This window comes from Panthera leo, chromosome A1, assembly GCF_018350215.1.
Source record: "Panthera leo isolate Ple1 chromosome A1, P.leo_Ple1_pat1.1, whole genome shotgun sequence".
NCBI classification, from domain to species: domain Eukaryota; kingdom Metazoa; phylum Chordata; class Mammalia; order Carnivora; family Felidae; genus Panthera; species Panthera leo.
This window is the reverse complement of record NC_056679.1, coordinates 237,922,098-237,934,690: the sequence shown is the minus strand read 5'-3', so window position 1 is coordinate 237,934,690 and position 12,593 is coordinate 237,922,098. Positions and strand designations below refer to the sequence as shown.

Below are 12,593 nucleotides of genomic sequence, written 5' to 3'. Positions count from 1 at the left end.
TCCAAGTGCCTTGTGTTTCACAATCAACACAGAACCGCCGACAGGGTGCACGAGAGACAAAGACCTCGGGCGCACACGAGGAAGCGTCCCCGGTGTCTCCACCTGTGCCGCCCTGTGGCAGGCCAGGTCACTGCAGGGACACGTGTCCTCGCAGGGCGTGCACAGGCTGGCCAGGCACCGAGATACCGTGCGCCCCCCGCGCACACCGAGGGACCCCAGCCCGCGGTGCAAGGTGCTGTCGGGGGGAGGGCAGGTTGCAGGGAGACCGGGTTCCGGGGCCAGCGTGCTTTAACTGCAGAAAGGATAACCACCACCATCCAAAGGACACGAGAACGTGTTCCCAACTGCAGCAGAGAAAGATGCACCCTCCGTGTGATTTGAGAAAACAGGAGACACACGCGGAGGCGCCTGCCGGCCACACACAGTGACACACGGTCCTACCCTGCACTTAGCTCCACCCAGCGATTAGAAAGTCTCGGGGAATGACGCTCACACACGGCGAGCGCCCCATCAGCCCGCCGGCCACACACGCCCCTCCTGGAGGCTGCTGGACACAGACGAACGAGAAAGCGAACGTGGGAGACCACAGCTCGGCACCGTGGCCACGAGGCTGAACACAGGGCCCCGGGGCCCACCGGCTGTGGTGGAGGCCAGGTGCACCTGGGGTTCTGCGAACAACCGTCCTCTCCCACGAAGCTGCGTGACAAGGCGCTACGGGTGACAGCTCAGGGAGCCTGTGTGTGCAACTGGCGGGCCCAGCTCCCTGGGAGCCGCTCGCGCGGGTGTTGCTGCTAACAGCACAGCTGGATGGTGCCACCAGGGGACACTGAGCCGATGGTCGCTGTGTGACAGGTGCTGGTGGCCAGCCAGAGGGAGGAGCTTCGGGGATGGACCAGAAGAGACCGGCTCCCGGGGGAGGAGCTTCGGGGATGGACCAGAAGGGACCGGCTCCCGGGGGAGGAGCTTCGGGGATGGACCAGAAGGGACCGGCTCCCGGGGGAGGAGCTTCGGGGATGGACCAGAAGGGACCGGCTCCTGGGGGAGGAGCTTCGGGGACAGACCCAAGGGGACCGGCTCCCGGGGGAGGAGACAGGGCTACCACCTTCACATCAGTTAGACCCCAGTGTTCGGACGGCACGTTCCTCCAGAACAACAGCCCAGTGAGCGCAGGGAAGGGAGACAATCCCGAAGGAGCGAGGCCCGGGGAAATGGTGGAGCCTGGATTAATGGGGCTGCTACAAATACAGTGAACACGGGAGAGGGTCCAGGGGGGACCACGGGCACCCTGAGCTGGCAGTGAGGTGCCATCTGAGCGGTGGCCTGCCCACACCCAGCAGGACGGGCTCCCAGGGCCAAGCAGGGAAGTCCCAGACTTGTGGACACTGGGGGGCTCCCAGCCCAGAGACCCAGCTCACTGGCTGAAGGGACGCCTCAGGACCAAGTCCCCGAAGGGCTGCAGTTCCGGGAGCCACACTGAGAGGGAACCAACTAGCCCCATCAGGTAGGCCCGGTGGCTCAGGGGTTAGCGGGGCTCATCTTCTGAAAAGAGCCTGCATAGGGCTCAGGGGCTGAGGGCACCCCAGCGTCCGGGGTGGGTCTTGTAGTTTCCTCACACAGCACCCTGGGGGGCTGGCCTGGGTCGCTCCAGGCTCTTCCCACGAGGAGAGGAGAGATGAGACATACAAGTCTACAGAAAGATCACCAGGGCAACGTGGGATAAACAGAGGAGAACCCTACCTGGGGAATCGCTCTCTTCTCTTTGCCGTCACTTAATTAAAAATTCAAAAGCAAGTTGTTTTTGAAAATCCTGATTTAGAACAGACAGAATATTCCGAAACTGGGAAGCCAATGCCCAATGTCCCCCTGCCCCCCGAGCCTGGTCCAGGAGGGAGGCGGTCCGCAGAGCCATGTCCCCTGGGGCCACTGTCCCTCGACGCAGCAACAAAACACATATATCTACCTTTCCTTCTAAAGAACTTAGAAAACGCCCGGCAACTGTCACAGGAGAGCCATCAGCTGGCAGTCCAGCGCTGCCCTGCACAAACCCCCGGCCTCGGAGCCTCGGAAGGGGAGCGGCCACGCGGACCCAGCGTCCTACAGATGCCTGCCCAGCAAGCCGACCTCAGAAAGCACATCCCCTCTGTGTCCCCACAGGGGGACGGAGCAGGGGACGGGGAGCACGCTGTGCCCCAAACGCACGCGGCAGGGGTGGGGATGACCACCTCCTTCCAGTAGCTTCCTTACTGGAAAGCAGACGGAGGGAGCCGCGCCCTGAACTGTGCCGCAATGCTTCCACGTCCTCACACGCGGCTGCTCTCATGCAAAGACTCCCCTCCACGAAAAGACAAAACACGGAGCGAGGCTAGAAATCCGGGGCAGGGGCGGCGCAGGGACGTGGGGGGGTCACGTCGGAGGCACAGCTCTGTCTTCACTGGGCCTCCTGCGTGACTGTCATTCTGTTTACTCTGGTGCCAAATCCCCATCGGACTGACCGTCCTTTCCTGGCTGATGTGTGCAGGTGATAGTCTTCTCGCCCCTGGGCTCCCACGGTCCCTCACTCTGAAGCCGTCTGTCCGGCCGTGTGACTGTCGGGCCACGCTCACCGCTACACAGAAGCTATTTTTTCTCAGCTCTCCCACTCAAACCTAAAATTAAATATAGCGTTCCTAAAACCTGCTTTTTCCCTCAACCCGCAGGCAGCCCTGGTCCTGTCCGTCCGGCGCCCCGGTCCTGTCTGTCCAGAAGCTTTCAAACCTCATTTCGAATACACTCACCCAACCTGGAGTTTCTGCAAAAGGACAGTCTTTCGGTAATTCACTCTGAGTTTGCAACCTGCAACGCAATCCAACGGCAGAGCCGTTTTCCCAGACACACACACACACACACACACACACACACACATCGTGCCTGACACACTGCACTGGACGGCCTGGCTCGTCGGGCAGCAGCAAACAACTGTGCGGTTCCCTGTGGGATCAGAGTTGCTCTGTCCACGGCACCCCGGGGCACGCGCCCCGTAACCAAGGGAATCTGCACTACACGGTCCTCCTCACCTGCCCTTTGACGAGCGTCTGAGGGTCCGGGGGCGGAGGTCAGAGCCTTGCAGGGGCTCAGGCCTGTGTCTGGTCTGTCACCAGGCACTTCATGGGGCCCCGTGTGCAGGCCCCCGGCACCAGGGCCCACACACAGTCCAGCTGGCGAGGGAGGCGTGAAGCCAAGCGCGTGGTCAGCGGGCAGCCGGGAGGGCAGTTCAGGGCCCCCGGTGAATGTAGCAGAGACGGAGGCACGGGGGGCCCCGAGGGGGCGGGCAGGGCACTCGGGGACATCAGGAGATGCCTGCCACACAGACTCCAGGTCCCCAGGAAAAACCACCAGGGGCTGGGCCCCCAGGCAGGGGAGGGACGCAGCGGCCGGTGGAGAAAGGCCTGGGAAAGCAGGGACCTCGGTGTCCCTGCTGCACAGACAAGAGAATGAAGGACTGGACGGGCCTGGGGGCAGAGAGGAAGACCCCCAGACCCCCGCCGCACTGTCACTGTCACGGCCGCCACCTCAGCTGCCCAGGCTCCCCCGCTGGCGCTCAGCCCTGAGAGCACACTGCTGGGCAGCGGCACGATGCCCCCTCCACTGAAGACCCGCTCCTACCTGAGCACCTCTGAGCTCCCAGGGCCCCTTGTGTGCCCCCGTCTCCCCCCCAGTCTGGGCTTCCCTGAGCTCTCGTCCGGGCCACATCAGGGTTTCAGCCCAAGTGCACCTGCAGGGAGCCCTGGGGGGGGGGGGGGGGGCGGGCAGCGGCTCGGGCTGGGAGTAGGCAGAACACATGTGCTGGAGAACAAGTTCACCGGGCCAGTGCACGCACGCCAAGTGTCTATCTCGAGCCAGAGCCAGCGTGCTCCCAACGCCCACACGGAATGCACACCAGTGGGGACAGCCCTGGCTGGCTCACAGCCCTGCGGGCAGCAGCAGGCGGGGGAGAGGGCTTGCCTGCGGGCAGGGGTGGGGAGGGGAGGGAGCACCTATCCTCCAGGGGAGGGGATGGGAGAGCTCCCCGCTACCTGCGTGGGGGAGGGGGCGGTTGTGGGTGTTCGCGGCCGGCCCCTCCCGGCTCAGATGGCCAGCAAACGCCCTCGCCCTCGGCCTCCGCCTCTCCTCGCCCCTCCCACCCACAGAGTTTCACGCAGAATCTCATTTCCTCAGGGTCTTCAGGACCCCTGAGCTAGAGCCCAGAGCTCTGTCCCCCCGGTCCCTGTGACTCCACGCTGCCAATCCTGTGCCCCCCCCCCCCCCCCGACGTGAAATTCCAGGCAGGCCAGAGGCCCTTCACGGGTCCCGGGTCACCCTGAGAACTTAGCGCCCCAGCCTGGCTCTCTTGGCAGGTGCTCGGGAACAGACCAGCGGGACAGAAGCCGAAACACCATAAAGAGTAAGATTTCTGGGCTGGACGTTCCACTCTGGGGACGAGGCTCACATCCAGAGCAGGAATTGGCCCCAGATCCCTATTTAAAGACTGTAGGAACTCAGCGACAACTGACCCGTTTCCACAGGCGTCTCACCTGTGGGGCCAGGACACCCTGTAATTACACGTCCTCAGAAAGGGAGCTTTCCAGGCAGAGCTCCCACCTACAGGGTGGCGGGAGCCCTCTCCCCCACAGATGGGTACAAGCCCAGGCTGGGAGCACAGCTGGAGGGGGCACGTCCTGGTGAGGCACTGCGGGGGAGGGGGCGGCACATCCTGGTAAGGGAGGGACTGGGAGGGGAGGGCCGCCCCGCCCCCAGAGGCACAGTGCCTCCCCCAACCTAAGGGGGCTAAGGGGAGGGACCAGGACCTGACCAACCAACCAGGGAGTAGGCGGGAGCAGGGAGGGAGCACGGAGAAGGCCCCCTGTCCCTGTCCGCTGAGCAAAGGAGGCTCAGAAGCAAAGCACAGGGTCAGGATGCAGCGGGGCCTTTGGGGATGAGCACCTGAGTCCCTGTGCTCTGGCCACACCAGGAGCTGTGAGCTAACCTGCCCACGAAGCGTCTGTTCCTCCCACAGCCGCTGCCCCCGACACAGCAGGGCCCGGCCCTGAAGCTCAGTCCTGACAAAGTGACGCTCAGGTCAGGTCCATCCATCCGAGGACACAGCCCGCAGCTCCTAACAGCAGTGTCTCAGGTTGGGGCGTGTCCTGGCACGGAAGGGGGCGCAAGGGTCCTGGGGAGCAGCTTACCGTCGCTCGCCTCACGGTCAGGACTGCTTCAGCCACGAGCAGAGCAGAGCAGAGCGCAGTCCGAGGGGCAGGGAACGTGCGAGGGGCACCAACCTGCCCTGCCTGGTGGGGGCCTCAGGGCTGGCGTGCAGCAGGGGGGCAGAAGACCGAGAAAAATAAGTAACTGTCAGTCCTCCCTCCCCCCCACCCAGACGCACCTGAGAGACGCAGACCCGGTCCCCCCAGCTGCTCACCCCCACAGACACACCTGGCCTTGCGCCCCAGGAAATCCCTTATCTCTAGGGCCCTCGGCAGGATCTGAATAGAAGAATCTTGAAATTCAAGAGCTGAAGCATTTCCAGAGGCTTCCAATCGTTCGGCAAATATCCACAGAGCCTGTGGGGCCCAGGGTCATAGCGCATCGTCAGTCCCTCGCAAGGGGCCCCTCCTGGAGCCCTACGGCGCCCTGCCTCCAGCCGCAGACACCCCCGTCCAGGCACCGCCTACCCCACTCCCCTCACAGACCGAGCGCCCCCAGGACATCTCCGCTCAACCTCACCCCCAACAGCTGGCTTCCCCAAAATTATGGCTCCAGGGCACCATCTGCGGGAAGCTCCTGGGGAGCCTCCAGGCCCTGTCCCCCAACTGCAGGGAGCCCCTTAACCACATGCCGCCTCCAGCCCCCAGCTGTGTGAGTCCCTCTCCAGCTGCAAGGAGACTCGAGGGTACATTCTGTCCCCCCCCCCCCCCCCCCCCAGCTGTAGGGAGCTCCCAAAGCATCCTGGCTGTCTGCCCACCCAGATGTAGGGAGGATCCTGGCTCTGTCCCCCCAGGTGTAGGGAGCTCCCAGAACATCCTGGCCGTGTCCTCCCTCAGATGTAGGGAGGATCCCGCCTCTGACCCCCCAGCTGCAGGGAGCTCCCGGCCCACCCTAACACTTGTGGGGTCAGGGTGGGTCTCACACCAAGCCTGGCAGGGGTGGAGAGGGGCCTGGGAGCTCGCTGCCCCAACTACCCTGGGGAAGGGGAAGTGTGGAGTGGGCTGGTCCAAGCGCTCCTGGGCGCAGCACACAAAAGCCACCGGGACAGGATGGGAGGGCGTGGGGTGGGGGCGGGAGGCAACAGTGGCCGTGGCTGCTCTGGGGGGCGGGGGAGGGGGACTCTGAGCTTGGGAGCTGCTGAGCTCCGTGGGCCCACGAGGACATGGAGCTCGTGAGTCACGTGGCACAGAAGTGACTAAGGACTCAACTCCTTCCCGCTGGTGAGAGACTTAGCACTACAGGGACGGGGTTCTGCTGTGGGCCCTGTGCTGGGAACATTCAGGGCCTGATCCCAACCAGGCCCTCAGCCCTCGGATTCCCGGCTGTCTCAGAGCAGGGTCACTTCTGGACACGCTCTATATGGAGCAGACCTGCCCTCCAGGCCTCAGGGACTCTGTCTGAGCCCAGCTCTGTGCCCCCGTCCTACGGGTTTCGAATATTAACACTGCTAAAGATGTCCTGCAGAAAGACTTTATGTGGGAAAAGAAATCACTACGCTGGCTCTAACACGGAAGTAAGACTTGTGGGAGTAAAAAGGCCACGGTGTCCAGGCACCTGGAACACGTCCCACGCGTGAGCACTGCCGGAGCCAGCGGCTCTGCCCAGGCCGGTCCCTGGCAGCTTCGTGGGGCATCAGCAGGTGTGAGAGAACGAGGGGACCCTGTGCTGGAAGAGGCAGGTGCCACTGCTGCGTCTGGGTTTAAGGGCAGCATTTAGCAGAGGTGCACTCGCTGAAGTGTGCAAGGCTACCACACGGGAAAACACAAAACACCGGGAACGTGCCAAGCAGTCACGCTGCTGCCCATCGTGAAAGGGAGGGCTGCAGGATGACTGACTGGGCCTGAGAAGCACAAGCACTGTCCTCAGGCTTCAGACACACCCTTCGCTCTGGCCTCCTTTGCAAAATAATCTGCAGACTTACTAACGGCGTGCGGAACACCAGAAATGTGGGAAACACTCCTCGTCCCGACCCACTGCAGCAAACCGTGAGGGGCGAGCTCTGGGGACGGGACGTTCGGTCCCGGACGTGAAGGTCAGAGAGGCGGAAGGCCCCGGGGGCAGGAAGGTGAAGGAGCAAAGTGCCAGCGAGGCCCCAGGTCTCTGGCAGGGTAGGGGTGAAGCTCTGTGAAACACGATTTGTGGGAGTCCTGCTCAGACTCGCAGGAACAGAGCGCTCAGGACACGTCCTCGGACTTTCTCCACCATCTGGGGCGAGGCCTCTGGTGGGTGGATGCCTGCGGGGGGGCAGAGGGCGGGCAAGCACCGGCTTCTGCAACAGGGCGCTTGACTGGCCAGTGTCAGGGACAAAACCTCCGTTTTCTAAAACGAGCCGTAAAACTGACAGCACTTTGTTCAGTACTCTGAAATGAAGAAGAACGCGAAACACGACTGAAATGAAGTATGAATGCGTCCATACTCGCGTGTGTGTGCATACACACACATTAAGACTCTGTTTCAGGGCCAGAGAGCAGGCAGGATGAAAAGTCAAGTCTCTCCCACCCCGGACCCCCTTCCCCACTCCTCGACTCTAGCCACAGTTAAGTGCGATGTGCACGCCCTTCCGGAAAATGAGAACCGGGTTACAGGCGGCTCTTGGTGCATTCGAAGAGACAGCCAGTCCCCGAGGGCAGGGCTCATGGGCACTGAGCCCGCCTGGGCGTCCGGGGACGTGGAGCCTACTCACCTGGGACACCAGGACGGGCGTGGGGCCTCCACCCCCTGCCTCGGGGGCTGCGCTGCCGGCCAGCGGCAAGGACGCTGCACCTTACTGGGCCACACGTGCACCAACGGAGGCCGTGCTCCCAGGCTCCCAGGGCCCCGCTCCAGAGCCTCAGACTCCCAGGCATCTGGGGGGGCCCCGGGCCCCGCTGCAGCCGGCCCTCTGTGTCTTCCCACGCGACGCCTGCTGTCCTGGAAATCCTCATTCCCATGTTACATTCCTCCCGGAATTCCATTGCCACCCGCGGCTCACGAACACCAGAGTCAAGCTGCCCTCCCCTTTACCCACCCCTTCACGCTCTTCAGCAGAGTACGGTCTCATGCGTGGAGTACCCAGACAGAGGGGCAGCGGGAGCACTGGGGTGGGTGCCCGGAAGCCTGGCAGGTCAGAGAAGCAGCTGGAAGCCACCAGGCCTGGAAGTGTGCGGGGTGTGGGACCCCCGGCCCCAGGAGGGCCACACCTGACTCGGGATGCAGGCTGAAACCAGGGGCACCTGCTGCTTGCCTGCCTGCCTGCCTCTCTCCCTCTTCTTTCCTTCCTTCCTTCTTTTCTTTCCTTTTTTTTTCTTTTCTTCTCTTCCCTCCTTTTCTTTCCTTTCTTTTCTTTTCTTTTCTTTCCTTTCCTTTCCTTTTCTTTTCTTTTTTTTCTTTTCTTTCTTTCTTTCTTTCTTTCTCTTCCTTCCTTCCTTCATCAAAACTCATGTATTTGGACAGAACTTGGAGACAAAGATCACCTGCCTCTGGGAGATTAAAACTGCACACAGGCCTCCCTGCAAATGTGCTGGGTTGGAGCCTGTCCCTGCGTTCAGCCTTCACGGCAATGCTCTCTGTGGATTTAACTGGGAGAGGGTGAACCCCACAGTGTCCTCACATAAAGGACTCCGTTCCAAGGTGTACAGGAAGCCAGACTGCTTTCTGGGAAGTACATCCTAACCCCGACCCTGGCCCAGGTCACAGGAGTTCAGAAATGAGGAAACATCAGAGCTGGAAGTGGGGTGCACTCACACCTGGGGGTTCCAACAGGAAGTAACCCCCAACACCCAGGGGACAGACACCGCTTTAGGACTCCCAAAACAGCACATCAGCACGAGGCTAACCAATTCCCTACTATTCAGTTTTCATGTCTTAACGAGTTATTTTCTGCCCAAAGAGATACTTAAGCTCCTTGCTAAATCTGCTACTAAATGACAGATGGCCTGGTCATTAGCCTGCAGGTGACTAACAGCCCCTCCCCAGCGGCACAGGTGAGGGCAGGCGCCCTCACCGCCTTCCCTTCACTCGGAATTTAGGTGAGTCTCTGAGCGGCCCTTGGCTGTCTCAGTCACTGCTGGATCGGTTTATTTACTGATTCGGGAGGCAGGTTTTGTATGCTTGCACAGGCTAGTTTCCTCTGTGGAAACCTTTGCATAACACGGTGCAAAGAAGTAAAAAGCTTCGCAGAGAAGTAAAAAGCTTCGCAAAGCACTGCTTTGTGAAAAGCAAAATGTTTCTGCAAAGCGAAACTCGGAAGTTAGCCTTTACAAGTTACATACTCCAGACCACGCTGGGGACAGCTGAACAGTAACCACAGCTTTGCCACCAACGTATAAATACACCAGGATGATTCTGGCGAATATTCTGACGCGGCCTCTGAAAGAGCGCAACCAGGTGTATACAAAGTAACCTTCCCTTTCTGAGGGGCTGAAACAGTCCACTCACCTGTTCTTTCTTGAGTGTCTTCCAGAAGCTGTGAGCCAACATCTAAAACCAGAATCTCTGCCTGGCGCTAAAGAACAGCTCCTAGAGCTGCTCCAAACCCCGGCGGCTCCACGACCCTGCGACCGGGGCCTGAGGGGTGTGGGGGATTTCTGGCTCGGCTCTTACATCCGGCCCCCTTCGCTCGTTCACTCACTCTACAGCCAGCTGGGTGTCTACAGTGCACCTCGCCTGAGCAGTAAGCACATAGCTTGGGACAGGACAGACCTGGCCCCTGTCCGTCCACAGTAACGGGGGCCAGGCTGCAAAAGTGACAGGGATGCAGAGGTAGGAGGCACAGGCAGGAAGATGCAGGCTTACAGCAGCTGGCGCCCAGGGGTCAGGCTGCAGGTGGGGCAGGGCCTTGGAAGCCACCCGGAAGAAGCGTCAGGGCTCAGTCCCAGGGTCGCCCTCAGAGGGTTCAGAGCCATGGGTCACAGGCGCGAAGGGGGTCGGCCGGTGGGGGGGCCATTCAGGAGCCCAGAGGAAGCTGCTGCGCTCCTAACCCCCTCACAGCTGGGTAGGGCACCGCGGGTGAGGAGTTCGAGTCCGCGAGCCAAGGAACGCAGCAGAGGGGGACCAAAGACCACACAGGCAGGCAGCGACTGGCGTCTGGCTCCAGACAGACACAGGGACAAGGCCCAGGAGCCGACCGGGATGGCCCTGCTTTCTCCCGTCACCAGAAGGGATGCCACCCGACCTTCTCTCCTCTGTCCTCAACCTTGTGCCCACCCTTCCCTCTCCCACCACAATACCAAGTCCACCTAGAGGATGCTTCGAGAAAAAGCAGGCAGCCCACGACAACTTCAGACCGGGTTCGAGAACTTTTCACTTTGATATTGTTGCAAGTGAATAACTTTTTGCATTAAAGACATCTAAGTGTCACCCGAAAAAGTTCTGTCACGGCGGAAAATATACTCTCCGTCAACTGGACAACAGCTGAAGTCCTAAATCTGTACCTGTTTCTATTACGGTTTTGGAGCTAAAGGAAAGGCTGTACTGAGCGCAGTCTTACAGAAACGCAAACACAATGAACAACCAGAGGCCCAACACTGCCAGGAAGTGCGCCCCACCGGGTCAGGGGGAGGCGCACCCCCACGGGATCAAGGTGGGCGCACCCCACTGGGGGGCGCACCCCACCGGGTCAGGGAATGGAGCCCACCTTGGAAACCCTGGATCGATGTGAAGGAAAAGGACCAGTGTGGGGCCCCACTGCCTCCTGCAGGCCCCATCCTCAGCCAGGACCAGAGGGCGCCGCAAACAAAACTGCACACTGTTCCCTCCCGTCACGGAACCGAGAGTACATAAAGCCGATTCCGTTACAGACGAACCCGGAGGGACCCCCCTGCACGCTCCGCAGAACACAACTTGCAAACGCAGAGGCGGACATCCTGCCGCTCCCTTCAAGGCACCTCGCGCGGACTCGAAGGAGCCACGAGGTCCCCACACGAGAAGCTCATCAAGCGACAAAGTCCCATCCCGGGGGCGGGGGGGCCGCGCCTGTCCCTCGTGGGGCCTGCGAGCGGCGGGAAGGGACGCGGGACCGGGGGACCGCGCGGCGCAGAGCGACGGGGATGCAGGGATGGCGGGAAGGGGGCGTGGGGAGAAGGGATGTGGGGCCCGGCCCGGGGGGAGGGGGGGGCGAGCCAGAAGGGACGGGGACGGGGTGAGCGCGGCCAGCGGCAGGGCCGCGTGGGGGTCGCGGGCCGCGGGGGGCGGCGGGGTGGCCGCGGGGCCAGGCCGGCGAGACCCCCTCCCCGGCCGCAGGGGCTCGGGAGCGCACCCACCTGGGCCTTCCGCAGGGCGCCGAGGCGCAGCTCGTGCACGAAGGGGTTCCGCCCCGGGGGCGCCAGCCGCCGCGCGTCGCCGGCCCCCGCGCCGGAGGCGGGGGCGACCCGGGGACCGCGCGCCCGCAGCCTCATGACCGCCGCCCGCCGCAGGGAGCCGGGCGCCGGGCGCAGAGCGGGCGCGGAGCGGGACGCAGAGCGGGCGCGGGGCGCGGGGCGCGGGCCGAGGATGCGCGGCGGCCGGGGCGGGCGGACGCGCAGGCGCAGGCCGGCGGCGGCGTGACGCGGGGGGCGGGGCGGGCGGGCGGGGGGCGCCGGCGGGGCGAGGCCTGGGCGGACGGGGGCGGGGCGTCCCGAGAGCCCCGCCCCCGAGGGCCCGGAGGGCGGCCCCGCCCGCGCCCTGCGCCTGACCTCGGCTCCCGCCCTCCCCCCCACCCCCCACCCGCAGGGGGTGGCGGGGCGTCCCGGACCGTCGGTCCTGAAGGGCGCCCAGGCTCCGGCGGCGCCCCTCCCGCAGTGGCCAGACGGCGGGGACCCTCAGGCCGGGCCTGGCCCCCCGCGCAGCGAGGCCCGCCACGTCGCCCCGTCCTGCGGCAGCCCCCAACCCCCAGCCCCAGCCCCAGCCCAAATCCCGAGGGACACGACGAGCCGGGCCGCACGTGCAGAGGCCCGCGCCGACTCTGTCGAAGCTCCACAGGGACGGGCCCAGACCCAGCTCCTGCCGCTTTTCCTGCTTGCCTGCCCTCGCTGGGACCTGACCTCCGTGGGCGGCGGCGGGAGGGAAAGGAGGTTTCCGGGCGCTGCTGCTGGGTCCGTCTGTGCCCGCCGTCCCCGTCGCGAGCTGCACCCCAAGAGCGGGCCTGCCCCGAGAGGCACGGTCTCCCACCCGGGGAGTGCCATCCGCTGGAGGGGTGCACAGAGGCATTTGCTGATGGGACCCAGCGGTTCAACAGGGTCGTGAATCAAAGGATTCTTTCTTGTTGGCTCATTACTCCAGTTCGTGGAATTACTCCCTTGCACGAAGGGGAGGCATTTGGGGATCCTTCATTTGTGGCACAGTATTAACTGGGCAAAAGGTATCAAAATTTATAAATTTCTAAAATTTACCGCAAATGCTACGTGGTGAGCAGG

At 63.0% G+C, this 12,593-nt stretch overlaps 1 protein-coding gene across 6 annotated transcripts in view; it reads right to left on the bottom strand.

The window, feature by feature from the left end:
* The window catches only part of LPCAT1 (lysophosphatidylcholine acyltransferase 1), a 43,982-nt gene extending 32,385 nt beyond the window's left edge, over positions 1-11,597 (bottom strand). The window contains exons 1-4 of one of the 6 annotated variants that reach the window (XM_042953697.1): positions 10,838-11,067; positions 7,145-7,583; positions 5,452-5,579; positions 5,205-5,324 (exon numbers count right to left, since the gene is read on the bottom strand). Coding sequence is in view for 1 of the 6 variants with exons in the window: in XM_042953662.1 (XP_042809596.1) it covers positions 11,463-11,597 (135 nt within the window). In the remaining 5 variants the exon portion in view is untranslated. Of the gene's footprint in view, positions 1-3,642; positions 3,664-5,204; positions 5,325-5,451; positions 5,580-7,144; positions 7,584-10,837; positions 11,068-11,462 lie in introns of those variants that run through there. The other 5 variants (XM_042953669.1, XM_042953675.1, XM_042953662.1 and 2 more) reach the window with 5 other exon arrangements.
* Positions 11,598-12,593: the final 996 nt, after the last annotated feature.